We start from the raw sequence: 12,242 nt of genomic DNA on the forward strand, positions 1-12,242 counted from the left end.
AACTAAAACATAATATACTAAAAAATATAGCAAGAAGTGGTAAAATGTTTCTTAACTTGCAATTTGCAATAATCATCTGTGAAACGCAATTCTAGTCCCTACACGGATTCAAAGTTTGATCTAGTATAAATTGGTCTCGAAAGTCCAACATTAATTACATCAACATCTTGGATAATTTTTCAAAGAATTTATACACTGAGTGAAAAAAAGGCAATCAGAGGCTTAGAACGGAGATTCTAGAGTGAACATTTAAGTTGACAGTAGATGTCTCTATACGGCCATAGTCAATGAACCAACCGTGCAAAATTGCTGCCACGTTAAGTGTGTTCAAAGTCAGCTCATACAGCATGAATATAGAAAAGGAAAAATCCTCCAACTAGTAGTAGTGAATTAGTCATAACTAGGATAATGTTTCATAAGCTTGCACATTGCAATAATCATTTACATAACGCAGTTCTAGAGCATAAACCAGTTCAAAATTTGATCTGTATAGATTGATCACCAAAGTCCACCATAAATTATACCAACATCTTGCACAAATTTGCAAAAGAAGCTATATACTGAGTTAAAAAAATGGCAGAGAGTGCTATATCTTATTTGATACATCAGCTTTCAACATTGCTCAATTGCGGACAAAAATTTCTTGATGGAATTCAGCAAGAAATTGTTCATATCAGGGATGCATTTGAACAAATGAGGACTTTCTCAAGAGTAGCTGATGCTAAAGAAGAAGAAGATGGTGAATTACAAGTATGGATCAAGCAAGTACTAGACCTTGCACATGATGTCCAAGACATTCTTGAAAATCATATTGTCATGTGCAACAGTTTTCCAGAAAAGGTATCATGGCCATGGAGAAAATTCCATCATTCATTAATGTCTGAGAAGTTATTTGAAGCTCAAAATGATAATATTTTAAAAGCATTGGAAAGTATAAAGGCCCGAATCATCGTCATTTCTGAAGGACATAAAACGTTTCTTCAGAAATATGGTGTTATAACAAGTGCAGAAAGTAGCAACATTACATGGTGTAATAACCATGAAGAAGTACTTCTTGTTGATGATGCAGATCTTATAGGTGTTGAAAATCATAAATCAGTACTACTCGAGTGGGTTCTTTCTGATGATCCAGAATGGAAATTGCTTTGTGTAGTTGGAACAAGAGGTATAGGGAAAACCACCCTAGTCAAGAAAATCTTTGATGATGCAACAGTCAACAAGCATTTCAATCATCATACTCTGTGGATTGATATTCCAAAATTTTCTGATGTTAAGGAGCTATTCACGAGCATGCTTGATCCACAAGATGACCATTCCCGTCGAGCACTTGAAGCCATGGATGCTAACATGTTGGCACAATTCCTTCAACTATTCTTTAAGTCATCAAGGTACTTAATTGTCCTTGATGATTTCCCTGATATTGGCACCTGGAGAGCTCTCAAATGTGCATTTCCTAGAGAAAGCTGTGGCAGCAGGATTATCATCATATCTCGTTTTGCTGATATATGCCATACCATTTGTGTGGAAACTGATGTTGGTAGTCATGTTTATAATTTGAAGCCTTTGGCTGAAGAAGAATCTTGGATTCTTTTCTGCAGAAAGGCATTTTCAGGCAGCCTATTATGTCCTTCATCCTTAATGCAAATCTCCAAAGACATTATACAGAAATGCAGAGGTCTGCCACTGGTGATTTTGGTGATTGCTGGTGCTTTGGCTACTAAAGGGAAAAGAAAAGAGGCATGGGAGATGTTCTATGACAGCCTTGTTGACAAGTTACAAGGTAGTTATAGTGAAGCCGAGCACATGAAAAGGATACTCAATCTATGTTATCAAGACTTGCCTTTCTATCTCAAGTCTTGTTTCACTTATCTGAGCATAATTCCAAGATATCATGTCATCGATAAGATGAGACTGACTCGACTCTGGGCAGCAGAAGGACTTGTTCTTGAAAGAGAAGGAAAGGCAATTGCACAAGTTGCTGGAAGCTATCTCAATGAACTTGCAAACAGAAGCTTGATCCAAGTTGCTAAAAAATACCCTGATGGAAGGTTAGCAATATTCAGCATTCATAACCTGTGGTATGAAATCATTCTTTCTAAGTCAAGGGAAAGTGCCATGGTAACTATAGCTAATGGGGAAGAAAGAAGGCCTCACAAAGTCAGACATCTGGTAATCACTGATGAATTGGCAAACGATATACAAAATATTGATCGGTTTAAGCATCTTCACTCACTAATAACGTTCGGTTCACCAGATTCTGTCACTAGTTCATTCTTGTTGAAGCTGTTATGTGGAAGTTTCAAGCTACTCAAGGTCTTAGACTTGACACAAGCCCCATTGGTAAAAATACCAAAAGTAGTCTTTGAACTAGTACATCTCAAGTTTTTGAACTTAAAGAGCACTAAGATAAAACATCTCCCAGGATCAATACAGAAGCTTGTGAACCTCGAGTTCTTGGACCTAAGGGAGACATCAGTAAACAAATTGCCTGTTGAGATTCCAAGGCTTCAACATCTTCGCCATGTCCTCATTTATCGACGTGGTGCTGGTTTTTTGCATGGTTTTTCAGCTCCTGAGAACATAGAAACCCTTGCGTCCTTAGAAGTGGTGACTCTTATAAATGCCACTACAAGCACAGTGATTGAATTGGGAAAGTTAACAAGACTAAGAAAGTTAGAGATCGCGAAGCTGAGAAGAAAACACACAAGGGATCTTTGTTCTTCCCTTGACAAGTTGATCAATCTTGAACAACTATCTATCTCATCTTATGGGGTGAGTGACATTATTGATTTGCACTATCCCCTTCGTTCTACGCACTCATCCCTTCGAACATTAACCTTCGAAGGGCGTTTGGAGAGGCTTCCAATATGGGTAACATCTCTTGAAGCCTTGGCCACAGTTCATTTAAAATTGAGCAAGTTAGAGGACAATGCACTAGAAACTCTTCAAGATTTGCCCAACCTTGTAAACCTTGTGCTAGACTCGGCTTATGAGGGCGAAGAGTTGAGGTTCGGGGCAGGCGGATTCAAGAAACTGCGAGAATTATATATTTGGCACTGCAGGAAATTGAGAATAATTAAAGTGGAAGAAGGAGCAATGCCTTCTCTTGAGGAGCTTCAACTGCGCAACTGTATGGTAATGAAGGAGTTTCCGTTTGGGATTGAGCATTTAAGCAAGCTTCAACGTCTTGTGTTGCAAAATGTTTCTGAAAAGATGTTGATGACTTTGCAGCTTGAGGACAGTCAAAGTGGGGATTACTGGAAAATTGCTAATATTCCTAGAGTTCAGATAGTAGACTTGTAGAAAAACTGGAAGATAGATAGTGTTAGGCGTTTATCCAGATTTTCTTACCATAATTGGTTTTCCTATCTCGTGAAAGAAAGGACAATATATTTACCATAATTGAGTTTTTCTTTTCCTAGAAGGAAATTACAAATCTTCCATATTTGGGCAGTCCTTTTTCTTGTAGGAAAAGGTTTGGACTTTTATAAATTGAGGATCCTTCTTTCTCATTCAGTAGAATCCACAATGTAGCCATAAGGGATTTGAGAGTGGTGTTAAGGGGGAGAACTTTACGGGACAAGTGTTAGTATGTCACTTGTGTTTGCCTCTTCGTGAGGTTGTTCTCTCGATATTTTGTACTCTTTTTTTATATAGTGGATTGCTCATCTCCGTTGTGGACGTAGGTCAGTTGACCTAACCACGTTAAATATTTATCTCTTTTTGGTATATTTCTCTTTGTTGTGTGGTTTATCGTCGTTCAAGGTTTGGTTTGCTAGCTTCCGCATGACACCTAATTTTTTTGGTCCTTACAAGTGGTATCAGAGCGAAGTTCAAGACAGGTTCATCTTGGCGGGTTCAGTTCTAGCCGCAACATATTTTGACGATTATCGTGATTTTTTTCTGAGAAATTTGACTAGTGTGCTACGCACGTTGAGACAAACTTAATGGTGGAGATTTGGAGATGCGGCCTGTTGAAGGCTATATGAAAAAGGTGGATCAAGTTTATTTTGTAAAAAAATTCAGGTCAAGGGGGAGAATTGTTAGGCGTTTATCCAGATTTTCTTACCATAATTGATTTTTCTATCTCATGAAGGAAATGACAACATATTTACCATAATTGAGTTTTTCTTTTCCTAGAAGGAAATTACAAATCTTTCATATTTGGCCAGTCTTTTTCTTGTAGGAAAAGGTTTGGACTTCTATAAATTGAGGATCCTTCCTTCTCATTCAGTAGCATCCACAATGTAGCCATAAGGGGTTTGAGAGTCGTGTTAAGGGGGAGAACTTTACGGGACAAATGTTAGTGTGTCACTTGTGTTTGCCTCTTCGTGAGGTTGTTCTCTCGATATTTTATACTCTCTTTTTATATAGTGGATTGCTCATCTCCATTGTGGACGTACGTCAGTTGACCAAACCACATTAAATATTTGTGTCTCTTTTTAGTATATTTCTCTTTGTTGTGTGGTTTATCGTCGTTCAAGGTTTGCTTTGCTAGCTTCCGCATGACACCTGATTTTTTCGGTCCTAACAGATAGGACTGGAATTATGCAAAAGAAGAGAAACAAAGTCTTACTGATTAGCACCATGTTTCTTTGTTAATTCAGATTCAGACTCCTGAAGATTATCAATGGAGCTCAAAAAATAACTCTTTACTTCTCATTTCTCATTCTTAGGTTCAGATTCTCATTTTCAGGTGTAATCATTTAGAAGCAACTTTATCCTTAACCTGGTTATTCGCGTTACCATATAATAATTCGCATTAACTATTGTCCTCCTATTCAAAAGTTCATGTACTTTCAAGCTATTATTGAAAAAACAAACCACTAAATCAAAGGAGGAGCAGAAGGGCAGGTAAGAGTATGTAAAAAGGGGTCATGGACAATGAAGCATGGTGGCCATTGCATCTCCATATTAGAGTTCTTAAAAAGTGTTAAATGAAAGTCAAATATATACAACATACTATCACATAGCTTACTAGTATTTGCTCACGCCAGGAAGCAAGCAAGAAACTCCATTTCCCACCTCCTAATTGACCATGTAAACTTGCACGATTAACCTACCAGAGTACATGGTTTTTTTTTCCTGTAAACCCATCTGTTGAAACTCAAACAAGCCAAAGATTAGAGTTCGTAGCCTGGGAACCTGGAATTTTCAGGCGTAAGTAAGTCGAACAAGAAGCAAGCAACGCCGCCTAATCCTTGGAAAAGAGAGTAGGAATGATCTGCTTCATTATGATGTCTTTCGTTCATGATTGTCCTCGCATTGTGATATAAGCAACTTGCAAAAGATCTTGCTCTTTCTTCATATATGCTTTCACCGGTTAGACGGAAGAGTGAAAGGAAGGCGTAAGCATTTCCAGACGCACCATCAGCAAGTCCTACTTTCTTCACCAATCCGTTTTTCCACACTACCTCTCCACCTTCTATGGCAGCATCACGAAACTCCCTATCATTTGACAGTACCTGCAGCACAAGAGAAAACCTGAGGTCATTCTTCGTTTCTCACAACTCAGACTCACCAAATTGTGACAATATGATACTTTTTGTTTTATCTTTGTGGATTTTCAATAGGGGTCGGAGCAGTAGCAGAGTTAGGAATTCTAACAAAAAGATTCAAAATAAAAAATACATGAATGCCACACCTAGACCTAAAGCAATTTTTGACCCACCTAAAATGCTACAATGTCGCATCTAAAATATTAATCAATGCCAAAGCAATTTTTACACCACATTTTTACCGCCACTCTTCATTATTTCAAAGAATCAACAATTTATAAACGCAAAAGGAGGTTTGTTACCCTATGTACATAATACAATTTTTTGGCAAAAGGAATTCATATAGACCTCTGCATCCACCTAGCTCCACACTTGGGGTCGGAGGATCCCAAGAGACGAGGTGCTTCCCCACTTTTACAATCTCAGAACCTTATGAGAAATCCACGTATTGGTCTGGAGAAGCTTGGAAAACCGAGTTTGAAAGAACAGGGAATACGAACATGCTTGTCATTATTAACTTAGGTTAAGTATTTTCGTTGAATACATCACTGATTATAACTTCTACCGAACAACCAAAAACTCTGCTCGAGTATTATAGGTACTAACCTCAGATGCTTTGCACATAGTAATGGTGATGCCTGTAGCACCGTGAGACCACTGAACCAGCTTGTCTCTTGGATTCCCTTCACTGACAGGATAATTGCCACTGTGGGGAAACCTGTTGCTCATCATGTACCTTAAGGTCTCCTTAACATCTTCAATATCTTCTTGAGAGACCGGAAAATGAAGTAACACGTGCAGAATACCAGCAAGGCCGTGAGCTGCGCCCCAATACCTTGTCCCGTGCCATCTATACATCAGAGGGCACGCTGGGTTATCAGTTGCCCCTGCTCTCCCTCCTTCTAATATAGCTTCGACGACAGGCATGAGATATTCATCTGGCACTGTCTCCTCCCCTAGGTATTTCCTGATAAATAATGCTGCCCACAAGAAGCCAGCTCGCCCATAAAGGAGATCATATGACATTCCAAAACCTCCATCTTCAGGTCCAACAGGAAGGGCTCTCTCCTGCGCCACCTGAAAATAACAAATTGGAGAAAGATTTAAATGTTGCTCCGAGCAAGGCTGAGCTAAACTACTGCAGTAGCAGAGGGATATCTGGACTTATATGATATATAGGCTAAAGTAATAAACATTAACATTAAGAAATTCATCACTGCATTAGATGCTGAAGCAATTACAATTGACAGTATGTGCTTCCATATCGAGAACAAACAAGTGCTAATGTTGAGGATTCTCAAGCATATTTTATTAGCTGACTGCCCAAGCAGATATAGAATACTTTATCGCTAGCATGGATTTAACAAATGTTTTTTCCTCATCACTAGGTCAAATTTTTTTCTTACTGAGATAAGCTTAAGTGAAGAGTCAACAAGAATTCATATAGTTGACCCCAAATAGTTCAACTTGTTTGGAACTAAGGCATAATTGTTATTATGTGAAGTAGGCTGTGCAAACTGTAATATCCCTTCAATAACTTCTTGAACTTACAAATAGTTGATGACTTAAAGGAACATAGTTGTTCTTGAAACTCATAATTTATGCAGTTGTCTTATGAACTTGTTATCCTAAAGTTAAACAAGAATCTATAAACAAGTAAGCTATATTGCTGATATTGGTTATATCAATGTGTTGTTGATATACAGTTCAATGAAGAGCAGTTCAACGAATCTTCACTTTAAATTTTCCGCTAAAAGTGGCCAGTAAAGTCATTTTGCGATTCAATAAAATGTTGTGGAGTAGATAAATGGTGAGGACAAGCTCCTTTTAACAAATTTCATGAAACAAAACGATATCTTTACTCGATAGGTAAAAGCAAATGACTCTAAGCAACAACAGGTCTCTGAGCTAAATCATCATCATAGCTAAGAAATAATTCAACACAATGAACACTCCTCAACAAGTAGGATGTGACACCATTCACAAACTTTTGGTCTCCTAGATAAAATGAGAAATTACGATGATACATTATACAATAATATTTTGGCCAAACATATCTCAGAACAATTTGTATCAAATTTGCAGGTCCCTAACACTAGCTTCCCTTAGTTGAAAAAGACAGGCCACATGTCTCGTCCCTGGCTGTAGATCAATGAAAGATAACTACAATCACATACCATTACTCTATGTACGTATATCCCCATATTCAGTGAAGCAACTCATATGAAATCAATGAACTGCCCCGTTGGATAGTTAAAGAAGTTTTTTCATATAAACAAGTATTGTTGCCTCAAGGAAATCATAATAAGGTTTGCTGGTACCTCAAGGAAATGGTTCAAATACAAATCTCGTTTGTATAGGTCCCCACAATAGTTGGCAGCAACAGCACCAAGAGCATATACCCCTCCTCTTCCACACAGAAAAGTCACATGCCTGGTCCCCAAAAAAGTAAAAAGATAGTAAGAAATACTTTATTTGAAGTACTATTAGATATTTAACGACCTTCAAATTTCAATAAAGATTTGGTAAAAGAATCCACTACGACTTGCACATAAAGCTTTTTTTCAGAATCACAGTGGGTATGTGCCAAATATTGTACCATTCCACAAAGATATAGACTTGATTGCTCCAAGTTATACATCTACATCAATTTTTTAGCACATGTTTTTTGAGAAATCTTAAAGTCGATATTTCTGTACAAAAAAGCATCTGATTTTCAAGCTCTAGAGAATGATGGAGACAATTCTTGCAAGACAAAACTACAGTATCATCCCAGATGTGATTCTTTTGTCCTTAATTTTAAATCCTGTAAAACATTATACATACCCCAGTTGTTCACTTTTATTTTCTTTTTTCTTTTCCTCCTTTTTTTCTCCAGATGACCATAAAAATAAACCATACTTGTCATTAAGGGACCAGTCATCAATATTTAATTTTTGATAAAGAAAACATTATTTCATTTCAACTAAATTCTCTTATGACTTTGTTTGGAAAAAAACATATTTGATGTTGTAACTAAGTATACGTGCGACACTTGGCAACTCGCTCACGATCTTGCACAACTTGCTCACGTTGTCAAGTCAGCCTTACTACACTCAAGATCGCTAAGAAAAGTTAGAACACATGAGAATTGCTAAAGGAAGCTTTTGTAGTAGAGAGAATTTGATTGTTTTGCTTGGTTGATGAATTACAAACGAATGCCCCCTATTTATACTAATCACCTAGGGGCTAGTATGTAAATAATAATTGTTCTACAAGTCCTTCCGTATTTACAAATAAGTCACTTCTCTAGAATATTCTACGTAGCTAGAATCTTCTAAGGACTTTCCTAACAATTCTATAGGGTTCTAGGGTCTTCCTAAGGAAACCTCTATATTTCTCTAGAACTTTCCTACAAGTGCATAAATATCTAGAACATTTCCAAGGAAATTCTCCATAGTTCTAAAATATTCCACCAAGATCTAATCCCTAACTTATGTAACCATTCCATATGGCAAAAATATATGTCAAGTGGCACCTACGTGGCATGATGATGTGGCGGGTCATGACACTAGTCTGTCACATGTTTGGACCAGCAAATAGAAATGAGTAACACGAAAATAAAAAAAAAATAAAAAATAGGACATATAATATTTTCTATACTAGACCAGAAATGTTCCCCTATTTAATTCTATTTTGGCTTAGTTGTTGAATAAATATTTATTGCCTTTAAAAAAAGGGGACAAAAAAAATAATACTCCCTCCGTTTGAGGTACTTTCATTTAGTCTGTTCCAAAACAAATGACACATTTCTAAATTTGAAAATAATTTTAACTTTGAACTCTTCATTTTATCAATTTTACTCTTAATGAAAAGCTTTTGTAACACACAAATGTATGGCCCTATAAAACTTTTACCCTTTAGACTTTTAAGACCACAAGTTTCAAAAATCATACTTCCTCCGGTCCAAAATAAGTAATTTTATGATTGTTTTCACACATGTTAAGAAATTCACCTTTTAACATTAATTAGCATGACCATATTAACCTTTATTATCTCTTCACATAAACACTCCTAACACATACTTAACATTAATTACTCCAAAGGCAATGTAGGAAAAAAATAATTAATTCATTCTTGAAATCTGAAAAAATCACTTATTTTGGACCACAAAAAAAAGACCAAAAAATCACTTATTTTGAACAGTAGTGAGTATTTTTTTTTCTTAAACTTCTTGTTCTAAATTAAAAATTGAAACGGAGGGAGTAAGTACAGTACATTTTTTCCTAGCATGCTTCGTCATTATCAATTCACCATAAAAAGCAAGATTGAAAACTCAGTAGCAACTCCGTATTCAGCCTTTCCGTACATCCCTAGAGCAATTATTTGCTCAGAGAGGCCCTACGGCCTACACCAACTCCTCAAGCAATCTTGTTTCTATTTTAAAAAAAAGATATTCCAGAGCAATTTTAAACGTTACTAAACCCAATTAACATCCATTAATTACCCATTTAGTTCCGTATTAGGATTAAATTGATTTAACAAAATGAAAAGAGCAAAAAGTAAGAACCTCGTGACAGTACGTGCAAGTTCTGCACACGCGTCAACTATCTCCGAGCACAATTCCAAGTCTTTCGGATCACCGGTAGCCTCGTATGACCTCAGGCAGGTAAACGCCGTTCCTAACAAACCTGTATATACCGTCGGATCCGTAACGCCACCGGCACTCCTTCCATTTCCTTTCCATGTCATTTCTACTACCTGAATTCACACCAAAGTTAGCATTACAGTGCTAAAATACGCCGTGCACACTAAAAAATACAGCAAATTCCTTCGAAACTTTCCAGGAACTTTCCGGCAAAACAAAACATTCTTTTTCAGCAAAACAAACATTAAAAGCTTTTTCGTTTTCCTTGATTTTGGTTTATTTCCGTTTTCGTTACAGTAGCTCAAATCAAATATGTGAAAAATAGTTAATTTAGAATCCAATAACTTAAAATGACTAAAATCCCGAACTCATAAGCTTTCTGGTCACAGTACCTGGTCTTTAAGAGAGATGGCAGCTTGGAGAAAAGTTTCAGAAGGGAGGGAAACATTGTGAGCCGTAGGATGGTTATGGTGATCAGAATCAAGCCGTTCATTTCCATCTTGATCATGTTGATGGTTACTACTACTATTACTACTGTTTTCCTGTGAAGCAAACTGCACTACCGAAGACGACATATTCTCTCTTTCTCTTAACAAAAACAAAAAAAATTAGGTACTGAGAAATTATGCTCTTCTTTTATAAACGTTTTGTTGCAGGGGAAAGGTGAAAAGGGGGCACTGTGATGCGGTGGACACGTGCCACGTAATCAGCGGTAATGCTAATGAGTAATCAAAATCAGAGCGTTGGTTTTTGTGAAGATGTACGGCTATTAGAGGCTTACAAGAGTTTGCAGTGGGTCCTACATGAAGGAAAGCAGGTAGGGGTGACACCGTGCCACCTGGGCAACATTCCATGGGGTTCCATGGGCCTAATGTTTTAATTAGGGGTGTTCATGGTTCGGTTTGGATCGATTTTTTTCTAAAAAGAAACCAAACCAAGTAAGTTGGTTTTTCAAATATTAGAATCAAACCGAACCAATTAAGCCGATTTTTCTCCATTCGATTTATGTCGATTTTTTGATTTTTTCGATTATTTGTCGATTTTTTCTTAAATATAAGACATACACTACCAAACACATATTCTGGCGACCACATTTTCAATGTAACACTATCAAATCAATTGCCCTTTGAGAAATCTATTATTTACCAAAATATAGTGATGAATAATTTAAGGACTCAATTAAAAATATGTTATTTTTAACACGAAATAGATTCTTACACTAAACAAAAGAAAACTACCAATCAAACTAGAATGTAAAGGTAAAGAACTATAATAAAAGTGCAAACTATTAACATTTACCATAAATTTTTTGAAACTTTGTATAATAATATACATATATATAAGTGTAATAATAAATTTGAAATAGTTACTCCTATAGTCGGTTTGGTTCGGGTTTTTTCTGATTAAAACTAAAACCAAACAAAATTTGATCAATTTTTAAAATTCAAAACCAAAACCAAACCAAACCAAAAAGTATCGATTTTTTTGGTCGGTTTGGTTTGGGTCGGTTTTTCGGGTTTTTATGAACACCCCTAGTCTTAATCACTCACATTTTAGTTACGGAAAGGGGCCTAAAATGCCCATTTTCTATATAAAATAGGAGAGACTAGCCCTCCGTTAAAAGTTGGTCTCTATTCTGTCCTTGCAGTCAACAAATGGGCTCTTATATGCCCTCCTTCACTAACAGAAGATCCATAAAGCCACGTGGAATACATGTGAGGATAACTTAGACCTAGTTCGAATTGTACATGGGCATATATGAGTCCGTTATAATAGTCATTTTTCAAACACTTCATAACTCCATATCAGTTTACTTAGACACCTATTTGACAACACCAAACTAATTATCATAGCAAATAAACTCAGTCATAGACACAACAAATGAACGGCAATGATTGCATTAAATCCTTGCACAAAAACATAAAAGCTTCAGTACATAATAAAAGATAACAATTAAGCCACAATAACACTAACATTACATATCATTTCCCATTAATCCAAAGAACATAACAAGACATCACAATATCACACACATGAAAATTCACATCTTCTTCTGAAATTTAGTATCAAGCACAACTAAGTACTCTAAATCGGTCACTTTCTTCATTAGAACATTT

General features: G+C 36.5%; 2 protein-coding genes across 2 annotated transcripts; one reads left to right on the plus strand and one right to left on the minus strand.

Annotated features, from left to right (window-relative positions):
- The first annotated feature begins 573 nt into the window (after positions 1-573).
- LOC104246694 (disease resistance protein RPM1-like) lies at positions 574-3,303 on the plus strand. Its single transcript, XM_009802564.2, has one exon. The coding sequence runs from the start codon at positions 574-576 to the stop codon at positions 3,301-3,303; it is 2,730 nt and encodes a 909-aa protein (XP_009800866.1).
- Positions 3,304-4,878: 1,575 nt separating this feature from the next.
- Positions 4,879-10,737, minus strand: LOC104246684 (lanC-like protein GCL1). Its single transcript, XM_009802552.2, has 5 exons — positions 10,518-10,737; positions 10,048-10,238; positions 7,820-7,931; positions 6,105-6,575; positions 4,879-5,465 (listed from the first exon to the last, which is right to left on the minus strand). Exons 1-5 carry the CDS (start codon positions 10,698-10,700, stop codon positions 5,124-5,126), a joined length of 1,299 nt encoding a protein of 432 aa, XP_009800854.1. The 5' UTR covers positions 10,701-10,737; the 3' UTR covers positions 4,879-5,123.
- Between the last annotated feature and the right edge of the window lie 1,505 nt (positions 10,738-12,242).

This window comes from Nicotiana sylvestris, chromosome 5 (genome assembly GCF_000393655.2).
Source record: "Nicotiana sylvestris chromosome 5, ASM39365v2, whole genome shotgun sequence".
Taxonomy (NCBI): Eukaryota; Viridiplantae; Streptophyta; class Magnoliopsida; order Solanales; family Solanaceae; genus Nicotiana; species Nicotiana sylvestris.